Here is a 21313-nt window from a genome sequence, read left to right on the forward strand (position 1 = left end):
TTGCCTGCTCTTGGGTCTTTTTTCCTCCTACTGGGTTGCTGTGTCCAGCCCTGATGTGAGGGCTTCTGCCTTGTCTTACTATATCTTGTTTTGTTGTCTCTTGGAGACCTGTTCCTTTCTGAAAGGAGATGGAAGGGGAATGGATCTGGGTTAGAGGGGAGCTAGGGGTGCTAGGAGGAGGGAAGGGAAGGGAAACTGGGGTCGGGACTATTGTATGAAAGAATAATCTATTTTCAGTAAAAAAAATCGGGGCAAGGGGAAGAGTCTTGCTGAAACTCACAGGGTCAATCTGATCAAAAATACCCTTCCAAAGTACAGCTGTAGATCTTGGGCTACAGTCTCTCTTACTAGGCTTTAGCCTTATCACAGCTGAGGATTGAAATATCATCAAGAGTAAGATCAAACAAGGAAGCAAGCAAGTCAGTGACAGCAATAGGTTAGCAACAGCAGCATTAATCAAAAATTTAAAAAGTAAGATGGAGGGAACCAAATCCACTAGTATATTTAGCTTATTTAGTGTTCTCTGCTTAGTGACTTATTCCAGGTGGATTATGAAAGAAATGCAATTGTTTACCTACTTGATGACTTTGGTTTGTTCCAAAGCTATTAAAAATATATAGCCCTTTACTTTCTCAACAGTATAATTTGAGACCTAAGCACACAGAGCTCAAAGGAGGTCTGATAAACTCAGTGTAGTCTGTGTTTGAAGGTAAGAGGGCCATGCCTGATATATCAATGTAATTTCTTTTGTTGAATCAACGGCATTTGTTTGTAGGTTTTCAAGACTCGATCTTTCAGATGTTTCCCTAAATCATCATAAATAAATCAGGAAATTATAAACATGTAGTAGTTAGGTAAGCCAGTTGGGAAAGTGAAACAGTTGTAATTCAACTCTGCCTTATTAAGTGTAACTGGGCAGCATGTTTCACCACACCAAGGTCACTTTCTCTGTGGCTTCCCCATGCTACCTTTGTTTTACCTTCAGCAGTCATTGCTTCTGGACTCATGGAACTTTTACCAAAGATCATTATTATTCATTACGTCATACACTTAAGATACAGGTGTAATGGATGACAGCTTATGTTGGAGTGGATATGGAACAAGGGGAACATTCCTCCACTGTTGGTGGGAGTGTAAACTTGTACAGTCACTTTGGAAATCAGTATGGTGACTTCTCAGAAAATTGGGAATCAATCTACCTCAAGATCCAAGGATACTACTTTTGGGCATATACTCAAGGGATGCTCAATCATACCACAAGGACACTTGCTCAATATGTTCATAGCAGCATTATTTGTAATAGCCAGAACCTGGAAACAACCTAGATACCCCTCAACCAAAAAATGGATAAAGAAAATGTGGTACATATACACAACGGGGTATTACTCAGCTGTAAAAACAATGACATCATGAGAGTTGCAAGTAAATGGATGGAACTAGAAGATATCATCTCGAGTGAGGTAACCCAGACTCAGAAGGACAAACATGATATGCACTCACTCATAAGTGGATACTGGATGTAAAGCAAAGGATAACCACAACCCACAGCTCCAGAGAAGCTAAACCCTAAGAGGGATGAATAGATTGCCTTGGGAAAGGGAAAAAGATGAGATCGTCATGAGTAAACTGGGAATGAGGGAGGGCAATAGAGGGGAGGGGATGGAAGATGAGACCATAAGGGAACAGGATGGTCAAGCTGGTGGAGGGATGGAGTGGAAGAGCAATGAACGAGATATTTTGATAGAGGGAGACGTCATGGGGATAGGGAGAAACGTGGTGCTAGGGAAATTGCCAGGAATCCACAAGGATGACCCCAGATTGGACTACTAGCAATAGTGGAAAGGGTGTCTGAACTGGCCTACCCCAATAATCAGATTGGTGAATATCCTGACTCTCATCATAGAGCCTTCATCCAGTAACTGATGGAAGCAGATGCAAAGATCCACAGCCAAGCACCAGGCTGAGCTCAAGGAGTCTAGCCAAAGATAGGGAAGAGAGATTATATGAGCAAGGGGAGTCACGATCATGATGGGGAAATTTACAGAGACAACTGAGCCAAGCTCGTAGGAACTCACCAACTTTAGACTGACAGCTGTGGAACCTGCATGTGACAGGACTAGGCCCTCTGCATATGAGATACAATTGTGTAGCTTGGTCTGTTTGAGGGGCCCCTGGCAATGGGATCAGGATCTATCCCTGGTGCATGAGCTGGCTTTCTGGAGCCCATTACCTATGGTCGGACACCTTGCTCACCCTTGATACAGGGAGGAGGGGCTTGGTCCTGCCTCAACTGAATGTACCAGGCTTTGCTGACTCCCCATGGGAAGCCTTACCCTTTTGGACAAGGGAATGGGGGAAGGGTCGGGGGAGGAGGCTGAGGGGGAGCAGAAGGAGGGATGAGAAGGGGATCTGTGGTTGGTATGTAAGATGAATAAAAAAAAATTTCTTAAATAAAAAAAAAAGTAGAAAGGATGGCTCACCATGTGGTAAAAAAAAAAAAAAGATACAGGTGTAAAATAAAAAGATACAGGTGTAAAATAAAGGACCTCATCTAGAGAGAAGATGAAATTCTCTGTGCAGATGACAGGGTTTTTAAAGTAAAGGTGGTTAGAAGTTTATTCTGCCATTGCTTCTGTTTTTTAGAAGAGTTTTGGGGATGGGGAAGAATTCAGGAAGAATTCTCCATGTGAATTGCTTTCAGGGTGCAAAAAAGACTATCTCATGAGTTAGCAGTATTTAAACACTCACTATTGCCAAAAGAGCTCACTTGCTTTGTTTTTACCACTGGGTAAGTTCACTAAAGTTTTTGTGTTTTAATTTCTTCAGCTTTAAAGTAATGATGAGAGATTTTCCTACCTCAGAATTATTTGCAGTAAATTAAATATCTGAGGTGCTTAAAACAGGGAGAGGGACCTACTCAACACCATTGGGCTTCGCTGTCACTATTTCAGAACAACTGCAACGAGGATGAGGATGGTGACTGAGAGTGACCCTGTCCTTGTAGAGTAATTGAAGACTTTTTTTTTTTTTTTTTTTTTTTTTTTGCTCTGGATGACTTTTTAACATGTGTCTAAACAAAAAATGCTCCTCTAAAGACTCAGATTTTCACCACATAGACAGTCAAAAGATGTATTCTAAGACCTATATTCAGCGTCTTGAGCAATGAAGCAATGTGGGAGTAAATGTTAACATGCTCAGACAGTTGCTCTGAAAGAATCCCCTTTAAAAAACTCAGCCATAAAAATTTACATTTGTTTTTCCAATGCAGATACATCTCTCAAAGATAGAGACTATATTTTCCCATAATACTCTGTATAGTATTTGAGAAATTGTTGTTGCTAACAGATATTCTGATTGGATGCTTAGATAGAAGTGGGGAGAAGAATTAGGAACAAAATGTTTACCAGTTCTTTCCAAGTGCTTTCCTACTTACAGGCAAGTTTACATTGTATTATCATTTTCTGTACATTCTAGAAAGTGCTTTCGTAGGCATTTATCATTGGAGTTTTTAAAAATTGTCAAATTTATGGAACTTGAAATTTTCATAAGGAATCTGCTACAGGATTTTTATTTTTTATTGTCATTTTGAAATGAAATAAGTGTTAATGCAAAGGCAAGCTGGTGCTCATCATACTTTCCAGAATTTCTAAGACCAACAGAAATCTAGAGCACTGAGAGCAGCATCCAGAACAGAGTGAACTTGGTGAGTTGCTGAGAAATGAATGGATCACTGTTCATTCACTTCAATTCATGGCAGAAAAAACGGAGAGGATCATTTGCTAATGGTCACGCAGCGACATGACAAGTGGAATGAACATTTCTTGATGTCATTAGGCTTTAATTATTGATGTGATATTTAAATTGTAATATGAAGATGACTTTCAATTTTGTTTTTGAATAACTTCAGGATGTGCGAATCTATCAAATTCCTAGGTTAGTATCTGTTACATCATTGGAAGGCAGTTGTAAGACTTTGCTCATACAAGTCAAATAATTGATTTAAGGGGCAACTAATTTAAAATGTCTATAAGTGACTTGTTGAAGGTGTGTCAAGTGATTCATTTCCTCTGTCCCTGCCATAAGCTTTTTGTTCCCCTCTCTGACGTATTATGGTTTCTCATACACTACCAATGTCTTTTAGTTGGAACAATCTGTATCCCCTGGGACAAAACCCATCTCTTACTTTTCTGGATTTATTTGAATGTTCAGACCACACTGGTTTTCATGTTGTTTGATTTTTCTGCTATTTTACAGGATGGAAAAACGGAGTCAAGTTCATGTACCTGTTTGAAGGGGCCCAAACTGTCCGAGATAGGAACAATTGCCTGGATGATCACGCTCTGTGATGCCCTTCACAATTTCATTGATGGCTTGGCAATCGGGGCCTCCTGTACTTTGTCTCTTCTTCAGGGACTTAGTACTTCCATAGCGATCCTGTGTGAGGAGTTTCCTCATGAGTTAGGTGAGAGACCCTGCTCACAGGGCAGTAGGTGATGGAATTGTGCACTGGGCAAATCCAGCTCCTATACTGAAATGAATGACCTGTTGTTAGAAATAATAATCATATAATGTAATAATAATTATTATAAGTCTCATCCTCAAACAGAAGGAAGCCCAGCTCACTCGACGCCTTCTTCTTCTAGGGGACTTTGTGATCTTGCTCAATGCAGGGATGAGCACTCGACAAGCCTTGCTGTTCAACTTCCTTTCTGCGTGTTCCTGCTATGTTGGGCTAGCTTTTGGCATTTTGGTGGGCAACAATTTTGCTCCGAATATTATTTTTGCACTCGCTGGAGGCATGTTTCTCTACATTTCTCTGGCAGATATGGTAAGAAATTCAAGTATTTTATTTTATATTAATTTGACTTTTACAAATGAGTATCTGGGTTATGAGTTGTAGAGCAGCCTTTTGGCTTCCCATTGTCTTCGAGGCCTGAGAGGTGATCCAGAGCTTTCCCATCTCAGAGCATCACCCTTCGTGAGTAACTTGGACGAGCAGTTACTGGAAAAGGCTGTCCTGGGTTCTTTGGTATCTGATCACTGTCGACAATTTTTACTAGAAGAGGGCTATTTTTCCAAGGCCTTCTTTTACTGTATGATGAATAAAATGACTTCTATTATAGTAGGTTCTTGTAAGGCCTGATCCCTCTTTTGCATAAGGATGCCACACTTAGAAGAATATATATATATATATATATATATATATATATATATATATATTTTCCCCCAGGCAGTGTAGCAGGAATCTTAAAAGTTCTTATTAATAAAATCAAACCTGAGGCCAGTTATTGGGGTCAATGCTGGTAGATAAGAGAGACAGAACAAGCCACAGCTATCTCACCTTGCCAATTCCTCAGCTGGTCCTGTTTCCTCAGTCTGGAAGCTTCTGTGTCCTCATCCCAATGGCTCTCAGCTGAACTGCTGCTGGAAAGCCTGAAGGTTAACCAGCCACATGCTTAACCAGCCAAATGCTGCTAGTTTCTGGTCCTCATGCTTTATATATCTTTCTGCTTTCTACCACCACTCTCTGGGATTAAAGGCTGGCTTTCTGGGATTAAAGGCATGTGTCACCTGCTTGGCTGTTTCCAATGTGGCCTTGAACTCACGGAGATCCAGAGGGATTTCTGTCTCTGGAATGCTAGGATTAAAGGCGTGTGCTATCACTGCCTAACTAGTGGCTTTTCTGTTCTCTGACCCCAGATAACTTTATTAAGGTACACAATATTTTGGGGAACACAATACCACCACAGGGCAGAGCTGAGGACCGAACCTAGGGCCTTGTGCTTGCTAGGCAAGTGCTCTACCACTGAGCTAAATTCCCAACCGAAAGCTTTTGAAGTTAAGCTAAAACTATTATACTAAATTAAGAAAAGTTAAATTTTAAAAATATTTATTTGTTTTGTTTCAGAGATAAGGTTTCTTTTTTTAACAGCCCTAGCTGTCTTGGAACTCAGTTTGTAGACTAGGCTGGCCTTGGACTCACAGAAATAAGCCTATGTCTACCTCCTGAGTGCTGGGATTAAAGGTGTGTATCAACACACCCAGTTGAAATTTGACAATATTTATTTGGGTCAGTATGTTTTTATGTCTGTAGGTGTATGCTTAATGTATGTAGGTGTGTGTGTGTGTTTGTGTGTGTGTGTGTGTGTGTGTGTGTGTGTGTGTGTGTGCTTGTGTATATAGATAAATGCCTTTTATGTTTTCAAGGGTGTCATGGACAGTTTCTAGAAAATGATATGTGAGAGTATGAAAATTAAGGAATATTTGTTTACATTTGGAAATTATTGTATTATATATAATTTAATAACTTAACATCTATCTCTATTATAAGCTCTAAATTCTAAGAGTCTAGTTCAGTCCTTTAGTTCACTGTTCAGTGAAGACCTTTGGAAAAGTCAAGATTCAGCTCTTAGAACCCTCACAGCACTTACATTTTTCTTCACAGAATTATGCCACACACTGTATTCCAGATGGCCACTTTGTCCTATGATGTAAAAAGGCTCTATTAAAGTTAGTCCCTTTATAGAAGTGACACAAATGATACTCTACGTGACATAGTAGTTTCCTCGTTTTAGAGCTGTCACCCACTTTATCCTAGGAAGAACTTCACAGCAGTTCTGGCTTGCCTGTGGACTCTGGAAATCCCTTGCATGGCTACATTCACAGCTTCACAGCGTATGTGAAGCCCTGAATGTGTTTCTAAAACTTGACTTACAGGTCCCCTTGTGGAGCCTTTGCAGTGAATGCTATTGCTGAGAAAGAGCAAATTTATTTATTTACTTTTTTACCAAAACACCTAGGATTTTATTTGTTTTCACTATAATGAAATGACTATAACTTCAACCCCAGACCAATGCACAATTCATTATAAAAGCTTATTATTCTATAAAGATAGAGCAAGTACAATGGGACAAACTGAAAAGACAAGAAAAAAATCAAGTTCCTTCAAAACAGTGGTTCAGTCAGCTACACAAATTTTTCTTCCCCTCAGCCAGCCCTGAAAATTGTAAGTCAGGTGGAGTAGCTGCTTTCTTGAGGATTCCTGTCCAGAGGAGCAAAGTCAGAATTTAAGCAAACAAAAATGCCACATGTCTAACAAGAAGGATCCCCAAGACCACACAAGCATGGTGTGGTGGCACAGGGCAGGATGATTAGAAGTCCAAGGTCATCATCAACTACATAGTGAGTTGTAGGTCAGCCTGGGCTAAGCAAGAAACAACAACAACAAAAACCCAAGTCATACAGAAGACTGAATATTAAGAAATAATTAAAAAATACTGTGAAATAAGAGGAAAAGTAGTATACATAATGGGAGATGAAGAGGACCCTAATATAGCTCAGGAAGGACTAAAGGAAGTAACCAGGAATGTATGCCTGAGGGTGAAACCTGGAGGGCTGAATTCCTGAAAATTTGAGGTGTAGACAGAGGCATATGGGAAGAGAGTTGGGGGAGAATGTTTCACATCAGATACATTCCATGTGGCTGTGTGGTTCACATGACCATTTCAGTTATTTTACGCTGGATGCCCTAACGTACTAGAATTCCTCATTATGAGACCTGAACCAAAAATTTGACATGTCTGGAATAAATGCTCATTTCCTCTGTAGAACCCCCAGACAAACATTTCAGGTTTCACCACAAGATGGCGATAGCTGTTTAATAATGTGTCTTCTAGTTTCCAGAGATGAACGACATGCTGAGAGAAAAAGTAACTGGAAGAAAAACGGATTTCACCTTCTTCATGATCCAGAACGCCGGGATGTTAACTGGATTCACTGCCATCCTGCTCATCACCTTGTATGCAGGAGAAATAGAACTGCAGTAGTCGGAAGTGGATAGTGTTAATGAAGGAAGGCATTTAATAAGCAATAAAACAAAACATCTCCAAAGGGATTTTTTTTTTTTAAAAAAGCGTATCCTATTTAGTTAAAAGAGATTTTTATTTTCAACTAGAAGCTAAGGAATCTAGTGACTGGTTTCAGACACATAAAATAGGTGAAATTTGTTGTTAAACAATTCTTTAAAAGGTTTTCGGTTTCAGTCTGAAATGGCTGGCATGTGTGGGCCTTTGGTAAATACCTGTTTTTTGGTGTTTTATGCATATTAGAAAGTTATCATGAGGCAAAACACATGCATTCACAAGCAGACACACAGACCCAGAGAAAAACACAATCTCGGTCATGAAAGACTTTAAAATTTGGTCAGATAGAAAAAAAATTCAAGTGCTTTCAAAGTGGTTTTCCTTCCATTAATGTGTTCGGCAGCTTGTAAGGGCAGGTGCATCAAATGTAGAAGAAAATCAAAAGAGCTCCAGTGCATCCATGAATGATTCCAGAGCCTTAATGATCCCCAGAAAGAAAGATTGCTCACAGTGTTTGTTCAGTTTTATGTCTCAGTTAGTGACTTACAGGCTTGTTTTGAAAGCTATTCCAAAGGAACACAAATTAGGAAACTGCGAAAGGCCTTCTAGCCCATGAAGCTTGGGCTTAGCGGTTTGTCATTGAGTGTAGACTTGCCCAGACTCTGCAAAGGTCGGAATGGCTTCACAGTGACTTAGGTTGTGGTTTCCACCCTCAGAAATGGTGGAGGACTGTGCAAGACTGTTCAGAACTCAGTCTCACCATGTTCTGGGATTGCTTTGTGATGGTGAAGAATATGTTGGGTGGGAGAGAGAAATTGAATGTAATCTTGAGCAATTTTCTTTTTAGAGATAAGCATAATTATTTAGCAGGGAAATTTTCAATAAATGCAAAACAACAGCTGGGCTGGGCTGTGTCAGAGACTGACTGGCAATGGAAGCATGTGTTCATTAGGGGTGATTGACAGTCAGTTGGAAACATCTTCTTTTATGTTCAGCATGGATTTTTCCATATGGTGTATATTTGGAAAAAACTCAGCATACTGTGATTATTTTTCTACCTTTTGTAGGAGACAGAGCTTGTTGAGTGTTTGAGCAGGTAGTAGACCAGTAGTCCGAATTGAACATCCTAATCTCAATTCACACTCCCAAGTAACTTAAAAAAAGAAAAAATCATGATTTGACAGTGATGAAAGTCACTCATAGAAACCAACAGTTATCTCAGGAATTACGCTTTCCTACAAGCCAAAAAACACGTTTTCATACAATAGAAATGCAAGTTTGATAGCCATTTCACATATATGTTTATGTATATATCACTCTATGTCTGACAATTGAGAAATATCATGTGACCAAACAGTAAACAACTTTGAAGCCATGTAGTGTGTCAGTTATTTTTCTTTTAATATGTCTTTGTTTTGAATGACTATCATGTACCTGGTATTATGGGGGAGAGAGACAAATAGGAAATTTATGTTCTATTGTTTATTTCAAAGATATCTAGCAAATAAATCCTACAAAGATTTATTTTTCATTTCAATAAACATAATCTATATTATTACATATTTCCTATCTATGCTTAATAATCTTTGCTTTTTAAAAGTGTAGGTTGTATGTATTTTTTAAAAATAATTTATTTAATTTTACTTCATGTGTATTCATATTTTGCCTGCATGTATATCTGTGTGAAGATGTTAGGTCCCCTGAAACTGGAATTATAGGCAGTTGTGAGCTACCATGTGGGTGCTGGGAATTGAACCTGGGTCCTCTGGAAGAGCAGTCAGTGCCCTTAATTGCTGAGCTATCTCTCCAGCTCAGTTATATGAATTTTTAAAGAAACAATTGATGGCACAATATTTTAAAAAGATAGTTTAGTGATCCTCATTGTACATGTGGATTGTCTGGAGACTTTTTTGGCATGCTTTCTATGTAGTTGACTTTTCATCATTTTTCTTTACCATGGAGAACAAAGGACACTGGGCAGTAATGGCTCAAAAGCAGAAGACGTTGCTTGTTGAGGTAGAAGGAAAACCATGGTGGCATTTACGTTATTCCAGTTAGCTTTTCTCAAGTAAGCTCAATCCTGTCAATTAACTTATCTTCTACAGAGGCATTCAACATACTAGATGAATATTCTATGATCTTCAGTTTTTTTTTTGAAGAAGAAAGAGTTTATTTTATATTACAGGTTGCAAAATCATCATCGAGGGAAGTCAGGGCTGAAATTCAAGCAGGAGTTGAAGCAAAAATCATGGTGGAAAACCGCTTCCTGGCTCTTTCTCTGGCTTGTTTGGCTCACCTTAGTAACAGCTCCCAACTGGACTTAGAACCTGCTCAGCAAGAGGGAAATAATGGCTGGTACTGGAAGCCTAGCTAACGGTTCAGTGCTAGTGAAGTCATGGATATTGGAGGAGAACCTACAACCACTACTTACTAAACCAGCATAATCATTAGATTTTCAACACACACACACACACACACACACACACACACACACACACACACACCCCATATTATATATATATATACACACATATATATGTATATATACATATATATATATGTATATATATTCTCATTGTTAAACTTTAAAGAATGTGTACTAACAGCTGGTATTTATAGGGTACTGTAGCAGACCCAGTTATCATGTTAATGCTGTTTCACAAAACACCTTGGGAAACTGAGGCTCACAGAGTAGGTCATTCTTCTCCTACAGAGGTGCTGATGGATAGCCAGCTGATATTGTCATGGTTTCAGGGTGTGGTTTCCAATTATAGTGGCTGGAGCTGTAAATTCATGTGGCAAAGGACATAGATGTCCAAGTTCACTTGTGAGTAAAGTGCAAACAAGTTTAATCAGTCTGAAGTGGTCCCTATGAAGTACCTATTATTTCATTTTTACGAATGATAAATATTAATGATAATCCATCAGAAGTCTCCAGAGCCACCCTCCCCTTCTAATATTTATCTAGATCTTTCTAATGAAAAGTTTCTTTTCCTTATGTGTATAGGTTAGGATGTGTAACTGTACCTTGGCTCAGTCCTATCGAGGATAAATTGATGTACCTACTGATGTTTGCTTAGCTTCCAGTTGCTCTTCTGTCCTGGCTTCTTGCTGCTGCAGCAGTGGAATGTAGCCAACTCTTGAGCTCAGTGTTTGAAGTTTCTGGAGGCTACAGAGGGTCATAATGATTTCTAGATGCTCAGTGAGACCCTAGACCCTTTGAGTATTTCTGATTTACCACATTTACATGCCTGTCTCGCCTTGATCTGCTTGACATTATCTTCCTTTAGGTCTCTTTGATTTTATCAGGAGGCTACCATGATTTTCAGACAATTTATGCGCTTACTTAAGATCTGTTGCAGTACAAGAAGTTCTCAAATGGATCGTCTTTGGCTACATTACCACAGATCATTCTTAATGAACGCTTTGCCTTCCACACCATGGGTTATATCTTTGCTCTTGGTTGCTTTTCTGTCAGTTTCCTTTCTGTATTAAGGATACACAAAGCATTTTCTCGTGACCATTTGGCTTTCTTTAACTTCTCCATGGTCCCAGTACCAGAGATTCTACTCATAAAATTTAAAGTCAGTGAAGGAAACTGGATAAACTGGAAACTCCAAATATCATTTTGTTAATTAGAAGGCATTTTCCCTCCTACCATATTTTAGTTTTTTCAGTTAGATAGCATTCTGCAGGCATTGGGAATAACATGGCACCTTGAAGATGGTTCTTAGATGTAAGAAAATGATAGTATTGTGGTGTGGAGGATTTGTAACTAGGGTTTAAGGGTAAAAGGTTTTCTCTCAGTTTTATAGAAGAGCTGTGAGCCGCAACAGGGGGCTGGCACAACAGTCTTAGAAACCTAGACCCCTTCCATTTGTCTACTGTGCTGTATTTAGCTTTTTAGTGGGAAGGTTCCCACTTCCAAGAGGCTTTATATCTTAAGATGGTTCCTAGAGATCTGGCTTTGAACTCTGAACTCCACATAGCAGGAAAGAGGACTGGCTAGAAAGGCAAACAGTTCATGCTCAGCTCTTTCTTCACCTTTTTTTGAGCAATACCTGTCAGAAGTAAGATCCAACAACATTTATTTATGAGTCACCTGTATAGACCAGCCTTTAGCTAGGCAGTGCTGCATTCAGCTGGATGCACTCCTTTAGGGGGGAAATCAAGATTTTGTCACTAAGAAAAGCAAAGAATGGCTATGGATATTGGCCATCCTTTCTGGTCTAAACAGGCTTGCACCCATTTAGTTGGTTCTGAGTGTGTGTATGGGCCAGAAGTTGATGTTCAACGTCTTTCTCAAGCCTCTCCAATCCTACTTTTCTTTGGAGACAGTCTCTTACCAAACCTAGAATTCACCAATTCAGCTAGATTGTCTGGTTAGTAAGTCCCAGAGTTCCTCCTGTCTCCATATCTCCAGTTCTGAGATTATAGGCATGGACTTCCATGCCTGGCTTTCCCTGTGGATGCTGGGGATCTGACTTCAGGCATTCATACTTATGCAATAAGCACTTTACCTGTCTCTAGCCAATGACCAGTATTTTAACTAGTTTTATTCTTGGTATTAGCATGCATTAATTATGCAGAAGTATGGGTTTCATTTTGCTATTCTCACATGCACACACAGTGTATTTAGACCTTTCATACATACACATCATGCCGTTTTCACATACGGGTTGTATTTTGCATTCTTCACACACTACTGTATTTTTGCCATTTTCACAGGTATAGTATATTTTGACATTCTTACATGCACAATGTATTTTTCCATTTCCACACACACAAAGTTTTTTGACACACACATAATGCATTTTGACTACACACACACTCAGTGTACTCTGATCACACCTCCATTATTCCCTTCTCACTGTTGCTAACCCCTGCTCCTTCATTTCCAACTTGTTCTTCCTCTAACTTCACATCTTATCGTTTGGTGACCCAAGGAGTTTAATTAGTGTTGCCCTCAGAAGCAAGGGCTTAGTTACGGGAGCAGAGACATCTTACACCTGCGATGAAACCCTCTTGTTTTCCCCAGCAGCCATCAATGCCAAGAGAACTGCAGGGAAGGGGAGGAGAATCTTCCCCACAAGTCCCTCCTCCCTCCATGGCAGGAGATGGACAGTTATAGCTAGTATTATTAGTACACATTTGTACTCATTGTTTTTCTGCCTCAGTCCATTATGAGTGGTATTTATTTACCTCCAAAATTTTTGTTTTTCATAAGATAGTATAAAATTTAAGGAAACTTAAAAAAATTTATTTGTGGATTAAAAAACATCTGATTAGTAGGTTCATGTCCATGACTATGAAATTAAGTGCTATCCGAAGAAATTAGAAATAAATTTCAAAAATCATTTGTGTTGTGTATATGTCAGTTATTTGTAGACATTCTGTATAAGGAACATTAGGTCTGAAATGGTATTTGTTAGATGATATTTTGCAGAAAACAATTTGAAAACATTTTATTTAGAATACATAAAATAAATTATAGGTAATTGAGTGGTCTACACGCCAAATCTCAATTTCATATAGTTTGGTTTGACTTGAGACCCTGTTTACAACCTAAAGTAATTATATAATTTTTACATCCCCAGAGTCCTGGGCTAAAACAATCCTCATGTCATCCCAAGTTTCAACCAGAAGGCTTAGTCAATCCTATCTCCAAAGCGGGTTTCAAAGGACAATAAGAAGTTAAACCAAACTGCAATAAGAAGTTAAACCAAACTTGAATTTTCTTTACTCTAAATATGCATTTCAAAAATCAGTGCCTACAGTAACTCAAAGAAATGGTTCCTATTGTTGAATGCTAGGCCAGGCTGCAGCTGAGAAGTCACAAAAGGATTGCATGCTCTCAGGACACAAGTGGGAAGAGCATGGCAGGGGTCCTCTCACCCACACCTCAACACACAACAGGGGAGCCCCTTTCTCATGAAACACCTGCCAACGCCAGTCCTGGAGAGCTCACTATGGTGCCTGCTTCCTGTAAAGGACTGGTGATTATGTATATTCTGTCCATTGTGACAGAGCTTTATTGAGATGTCAATCAAAAGCAGGGTGGTAGTTGTCAATAAATAATACAGGTAGCATGACCCTGTTAGCAATCACGATGAATGGAGATCTCTTCGCCACCATTCTGGATTTTTGTTTCTCCAGAAGTTTGAGTTGTCCAAAATTCAGTTGTTTAGCAAAATAGGGAGCATCAACAGGGGACTGGGAGAATGGACAATGAGGTTAGTTACTGATTTTGATCGCTGTCTTCCCACTAGCTTTTTTTCCCCCCTTATGGCTCAAGAAGGCCTTCTCCTCCAAAGGACCAAAGCGTCTGCTACTGGCTTAATGCAAGGCCATGAAATCAGTGTTTCCCAGAAACATCTGCACATGTATGTAGATACAGCACTATTCATGATAGCCAAAGAGCTGAGATGTCTCTTGGCACATGAATGGGTAAAGAGAATATGATATATTTATGCAGTGGAGCAGCACTCGACTACAAAAGATGAGGTCCTGTCATTTGTTGGCAATGTGGACATTATGTTAGGTACAACGAGTTAGACAGAGAGGACAAATTCGTGTTCTCACTCACATATGGAGGCTCAAAATTTAATCCCACAAGAGGGGCAAGTGAAGGCTGGGAGTTGGGGTGGTAAGTAGGAAGAGAAGGTGGTTAGTGTGTGAAGTTCAGTTAGCTAGGAAGAGTTAATTATGTCAGACACCATGATTGACAACAACAAATTGATTATTTAAACAGAGCTAATACAGAGGATTGTGATAGATGTCTGAGGCACCTACTTGACCTAATCACTGTACACTGTGTACATATATTGAAACATCAGACTGTACCCATAAATAGGTATAATTATGTCTTAATAAAAAAAAAAATAAGAAAGATATCTCTAGAGCAGAACTGTTTATCCTGTCTATGGTGAGGGCCATGTCTGTGGGTGTTATTTCCAGTTTGTCTCAGGTTGGTACTTTTGAAAACAGAATGCACAAGAATCACTAGAAAAATGAAATAAAATTTAGAATAAAGAGAAAAAAATCTGAACTCTGTTTCATATTAGATAATAATAGACATATGTGCAATGATATCAAATTGCTGTTGGGATTTACTGATGCATGCTCTTGGTTTCTATACCTCTCTCAGTTTCTGCACTTGGCTCATCTAAGGACCAGTTTCTGAACCAGCAGCAGCCAGGCTTCTCCTCAGCTTCTTTGATCACTATCTCTGTTCCCTTGGTCTGGGGTAGTCACATTCTGGCTGACTTTTGGGAAGTTGTTGACTATTTTGCATGAGTAAACCACTTAAAAAAATACTGTTGTAGTTTGAATGTAATCCTCTCCCATAAGCTCATAGGGAGTGCCATTATTAGGAGATATGGCTCTGTTGGAGTAGGTGTGGCCTTGTTGGAGGAAGTGTGTCACTGTGGAGGGGGGTTTTGAGGTCTCATATATGCTCAAGGCATGCCCAATGTATCAAATCACTTCCTGCTGCCTGCATATCAAGATGTAAAACTCTCTAAGAAAGCAGTTGGTACCAGGGACTGGGGTATTGCTGTGATAAGCCTGACTATGCTTTTGTTTGAAGGAATATGGACATTGGGACTGTGGATTAGGAAATCAGCAAAATGCTTTAAGTGCTGCTTAATGGACCATCTTATTAGGAACATGGAAGACAGTAGTGCTGAGTGTGGTTTGAACGTGGGTGCCTGGATCAAGAGGTTCTAGAGGAGAAAAATAGTACGTGGCCTAGAGATTGTTCTTGTGATATTTTGGCAAAGAAAGTGCCTGTTTTGTGCCCCCCTCTGAAGAGTCTGCCTGAGGCTAAAATGAAGAGATTTGAATTAATTCTGTTGGCAGAAGAAATCTCAAAACAGCCTAGTATAGACTCTGTCATGTGGTTATTAGTGGTAACTCTGATGAAGATATGTAATGAAAATGAGCAAGCTGAGCAAGGAAAAATATGACATGTAGAACAATTTGAGGGGAAATGGAGCACCAGGAAGTGGAATGGAGCTAAGTCCTTTGTTCAAGGAGAAAACAGATTAAGAAATGGAATAAAGGGAGTGATGACCTCAGGGCAAGATCCCACCCAGCTAAGTTTCCAACTTCTGAAAAGAAATTAAAAAGTTTAGAGCTAAGCAGTGCATGCTTTTATACCCAGCAATTGGGGAGCAGAGGCAGGCAGATCTCTGTGAGTTAAGGCCAGCCTAGTCTACAGACCAAATTCCACAGCAGCCAAGCTCAGGCAGTGAAGGAAATAATGGAAAACAGAAAGCTGGTGAAGATGTAATTGAACAAGAGGGCCATGTTCCAGCCTCAGCAAGCAGCAGAACTTGGTAGCTTCAGCCACATGGTTCTGGCTTTAGAGTCAAGGATGGCAGAAAGCCATATGGGATCTCCCTCCACAACTAAGGAAAGCCACTGAGGCCAGACATGTGTCAGGGGTGTCCCTGAATGGAGACCTAGAGAGTCAGTCCATTTTGTGAAGCCCTGAAGGTGAAGCCTGGATTGCCTTGGAGATTTCAAGATGTTGGAGATGCCAGAGGTGTGGGTTACCTGCAGAGGAGAGCTAATGACAGGGAGTGGAACCAGCCCAAGAGAAAGAAGTGTGTTGCAGTCAACAAAGTTGAAAGGAATTGGAGATCTGAAGAGCTTTTTGACATCATACATGGAGATGCAGAGTTTGGAGCTTGCCCATCTGGTTTTCAGTGTTGCTTTGGTCCAGTATTTCCTTACTATGTTCCCTTCCCTATGTTTTGGAATGATAATGTATATCTTGGGCCATGATATTTTGGAAGTCTATGTTCTGTTTTTCTTTTTTTTTTTTTTTAAAGATTTATTTTATTTACTATGTAAACAATGTTCTTTCTGCAAGTTTGCCTGTACACCAGAAGAGGGAATCAGATCTCATTATAGATGGCTGTGAGCCACCATGTGGTTGCTGGGAATTGAACTCAGGACCTCTGCAAGAACAGTCAGTGCTCTTAACCACTGAGCCATCTCTCCAGCCCCCCTGTTTTTCTTTTTTAATAGGGCATTATACTTAAGAGATTGCATGAATCTCAGAAGAGACTTTGAACTTAGGATTTTTAAACATTGTTGAAACTGCAATAGACTGTGGGTATTCGTGAAGTTGGACTAAATGTATTTTACATTATGATATTGTTATAAGCTTATGGGGGTCAGGGAGTGGAATGTGGTAGTTTGAGTGTAGTTGACCCCCATAAGTTCACAGGGAGTGACACTATTAGGAGGTGTGGCTTTGTTGGAATAGGTATGGCCTTGTTGGAGGAAGTGTGTCACTGTGGGGGTGGGCTTTAAGATTGCATCTCAGGCACAAAGAGGAACTAGAGAAAACAAGACTATCTCAGAAAACTCAGAAGAAATGTGTGGGGCGCCAAATAGAGCTGTTGCATTAACCTCTCTTCTAGTCCCTGACACTCTTTTACAGTGTGAGTGAATGAGTGAGTAAGTGTTGTGTGTGTGTTTTCTGGCAATTCCTCCAGTTTTCTGAGTTATCCACTTTACTAATATCTCAATAAATATTTTAATTTTTTTGCTTTGAATGAACTTGATTTAAGTTTCTCTTACTTTGATTTGTGTGTATGTGCGTGTGTACATGTGTGTGTTTGTGCATGTGTGTGTGGGTGCATGTGTATGTACATATATGTGTTTGTATGGGCCAGAGGTAAACATGGGGTGTCTTGCTCTTTCCCTTATATTTGAAGCAGGATCTCTTCCTGAAGTTCTGAAGTTCAAGTTCATTGACTCAGCCAGGCTGACTGACCAACAAGCCTCTGGAATCCTTCTGTCTTCGTATAGCCCCAGTTCTGGGATTACAGATGTGCGTTACTACGCCAGGCATGCTTTTACATGGGAGTTGGGGATCAAACCTCAGGTCCTTGTGCTTGTGTGTCAACACTGTACCAACAATACCATCTCCCCAATCTCTTGGCTTTCTCTTACTTTCAATTAAGTTGTTTTTTTATTAAGAGCAGTTAAATACATAAACATTTATTTCAACCACAATCCTAGCTCTTATTTTAGCACATTCTCTCAGAGGGTTTGGGGTCTCCACTGCCAAGTTCTAAGTTAACTTCTTTGAACTGTATAGCAAAATCTTCATTAATTTTCAGTAGTAGAAGCAAAAGTCTTTCAAAATTCCCGGAAAATTCCCCATTTCATTTTAATTTAAATTTGAACTAGATAGGGACATTGCAGATATTTTAATCGTTGCATTTGGCATAGTTTATCAGACACGATGGCTGTTGGTCACTGGCGACTATAGGAACTGACATTTGGTGCCACCAAAGTGCTTCGGAGTTAAAGGGGTCTCAGTGTGTCATGTAAACACATGGTGATTCAGAACAGATAATGATGTTGAAATAATATTCCACATACAGAACAATAAGTTCTGAATGTGGAGAGCAGGCTAACGAAGGGGTAACTTATATACCTTGACAAACCAGACAGAACCAGACTTTTTAGATAATTCTAAGGATAATGCTTAATGTAGGATATGAATTCGGGGCACACTTCCTGCACCATGTGTTCTTAGAGAACTGCAGTTTCTTAGCAACCATAACCTGGTCATCAAGTTGTTAGTTGATTGTTTTTTTATAGATACTTGACTTTTTAAAGTCCTGGCCTCATTGATACTTAAGATGATATCTAGGTTAGTGCTGGAATACTTGCATTCTTCTGTTTAAAAATACTTTTAAAACTAATTGTTTAAAGTTTGCTTCCTTTAAAATCAGGTAAACTATTCTAGGACATCACTGTAGATAGTGAGAAAAACGAGTTTGTTCTGTGACTGACTGAACACATTTGCTCAACAAAATCTATTTAATGTCTGTTGATGGTAGGCCTAGGAGATGCAAAAATGAGTCAGAGTTCAGTTTGCTCTCAGGGGCATCATGCCATGTGAAGAAAAAAAAAAGAGAGAAAGAAACTGAACGCATAGATATCACAGCAGAGAACTGAGACATAGAGAAGTAGAGATTGAGCACAAGTGGGAGAATTCTCTTTGGGAGGGATCAGGATCAGTCAGAAAGGCTTCACAGGGAGAGCAGCGTTTGACTATTAGGCCTTGGTAGTTCCTTTTCAGCCACAGTTCTTCCTTTCCCCCACAGCTGGAATCCAGCATTTTACCCCTTGACTCAACAGGAGAAGAAACTTTTGAAATTAGTGATGCTGAGAACCAATATGTGTACACTGGGAATAAGGTGTTGCAGACAGCATGAGAATTACCAGAATTTCTATAGAAAAAGGAAATGTGAACAAGTAAATTATTTCTATTTGAAAAGCTAGTGATATTCACAATAATCTCAACTTTTGCTATATATGCATGAAATTCTGTAGGAAATACACAGGTATGAAAGATCATTTTTTTTTCTATTAGTAGGAGATATTTCTGTAGGATTATGTTTATTTTAATTTGGTGACTTTTTAATGTTAGTGATGCTGTTTTTTTCAATGAACATGTATATAAGTGCTTTAAATGACGTATCACTTTTCTATTTCTGTGATAAAACACATGACCATGACAACTTATGAAACGAAGTGTTTGAATGGGCTTGCCGTCCAGATGGTTCGAGTCCATGGGTGAAGATACAGTGGCAGGAACAGCTAAGAGCTCACATCTCCAACTACAAGCAGGAGGTAGAGTGCACACTGGGAATCTCTCAAGTCTTTTGACACCTCAAATCCACTCCCAGTGACATGCTTTTCCCAAAAGGCCATGCCTCCTAATCCTTCTCAAACAATTTCTCCAACTGGGGACCCAATATTCAAATATATGAGCCTACAGGGGCCATTCTCCTTCAGACTACCACAAATGTTGAAATGCCAGTTTGGATTTTGGTTTCAGTTATCCAAAGTTTTTTTTTATGATTTCCAATTTTCCAATTGGCATATTGTAAATGTTAATAGATATGATTAGGAGAAAAAGAAAAATCTTATAATTTATAAATGTGAAAGTTTTAGGAAAACGTGATACATTTCACACCTTACCAACTCCCTCCTCCCTTTTGTTTATCACATGTGTTAGTAACTTCAATCCTTAGAACATTTACCTCCAAATCTTTGTGATACACTGTGAGTGATGAATGAGAAGTAAGTTCCTGAGGTATTTATCACCACTGGAGCATGCCAGAGTATGCTGGGGATTTGACCACTTAAAATGAATAAGGGAGATGATCCCTGTAGGTGGGGTTTTTTGTTGGGACCACTGGCTCACAAATAACCACACAGAGACTTAATATTAATTATAAATGCTCAGGCGGTAGTTTATGCTGGTTACTAACTAACTCTTGCAACAAATTAGCCCATCTTTCTTATCTACCCTCTGCCATGTGGTGGTACCTTCTTACAGCACAGAATATTCATCTTGCTTCTCTCCATGTTTCCCTCTGTCCTGAGACTCCGCCCTTCCCAGTATCCTCTTAGTCTGGCTCTCCCACCCAATCTCTTCCTGTCAGTCAGCTCTTTATTAACTAAAGAGAGTAATACATATTTGTAGTATACAAAGATTATTCCATGGCAGATCCCTGTTCTTTCTTGAGATAGACTTGATTTGATTTTGGAAATAGGTGTAGATTTTGAGGAGGAGAATAATTCTTTATCCTTATATAAGTCATGTAATCCTGGTTTTTAGATGGAATTGCTAAGTGGCTACCTTGCTTCTAGCTGTGTTGTTGGGCATAGATTTAAGGAATCCACTAAAAAAACTTTGGAGTTTTGACCAGGGTCACTGGACTGGGTTCTTATTTATTCATTCATTGAAGAAATGGTAGTGGATGGATGCTCAATGCCTGGCATTTTAAAGATGGTGTTTTGTTTGTCTGTTGGGGAATTAAGACTGGAAAGTGTCTTTCCCAAATGTTTTTTCAAAGCAGAAATTAATGTCTTATGACATTCCTGCTCAGAACGTGTAGGGGTAAAAATGCTTTCTGAAAAGGACTCAGCGGGTGTGAAGAAACTAGATCATCCTTCAACCTGGTTTTAAAATACAGAACTTGCAGTTCCTATTTCAAGATCAGGTATAAAAATAGATAATGTAAAGTGGGGAAATTTTCATTAAATTTAGCATTTGTATTTTTTAGTATTGGCCAATTGTCAGTCAGTCTATAGGTATTAGCCAAGAAGCACTTTAAATGATGTTATATTACTTTGTTCATTCACCATCTATTATAGTTGCTATGTACTAGGTGCTGCTTCCTCTAAAAATGGTTTCCTTTTAAAACATTTCCTGTATATGTATAATTACCAAAATGTCTCCGGGAAAGCTATAGCATATTTTCTTACTAAAAATTTGCTTATTTCAGTTACTTAAGCTTTAAAAATTGATCTTATGTCATTAAAATAATTCTTTCAATTTTTTTTTTATTTTCACCATTTTATTTCTGTTAAAAGTATTTGCTTCCAATCAATTAATTTCTATGCCAGGT

At 39.2% G+C, this 21313-nt stretch overlaps 1 protein-coding gene across 2 annotated transcripts in view; it reads left to right on the top strand.

Annotated features, from left to right (window-relative positions):
* Slc39a8 (solute carrier family 39 member 8) overlaps positions 1-9422 on the top strand; it is a 63239-nt gene extending 53817 nt beyond the window's left edge. For both annotated transcript variants that reach the window (XM_015992520.3, XM_076575034.1), the window contains exons 7-9: positions 4255-4462; positions 4644-4828; positions 7677-9422. In XM_015992520.3, the coding sequence (XP_015848006.1) occupies positions 4255-4462; positions 4644-4828; positions 7677-7826 (543 nt within the window). In that variant the 3' untranslated portion in view covers positions 7827-9422. The remainder of the gene's footprint in view (positions 1-4254; positions 4463-4643; positions 4829-7676) is intronic.
* The last annotated feature ends 11891 nt before the right edge of the window (positions 9423-21313 follow it).

The sequence above is a fragment of the Peromyscus maniculatus genome, chromosome 6 (assembly GCF_049852395.1).
Source record: "Peromyscus maniculatus bairdii isolate BWxNUB_F1_BW_parent chromosome 6, HU_Pman_BW_mat_3.1, whole genome shotgun sequence".
In the NCBI taxonomy this organism is placed as follows: Eukaryota; Metazoa; Chordata; class Mammalia; order Rodentia; family Cricetidae; genus Peromyscus; species Peromyscus maniculatus.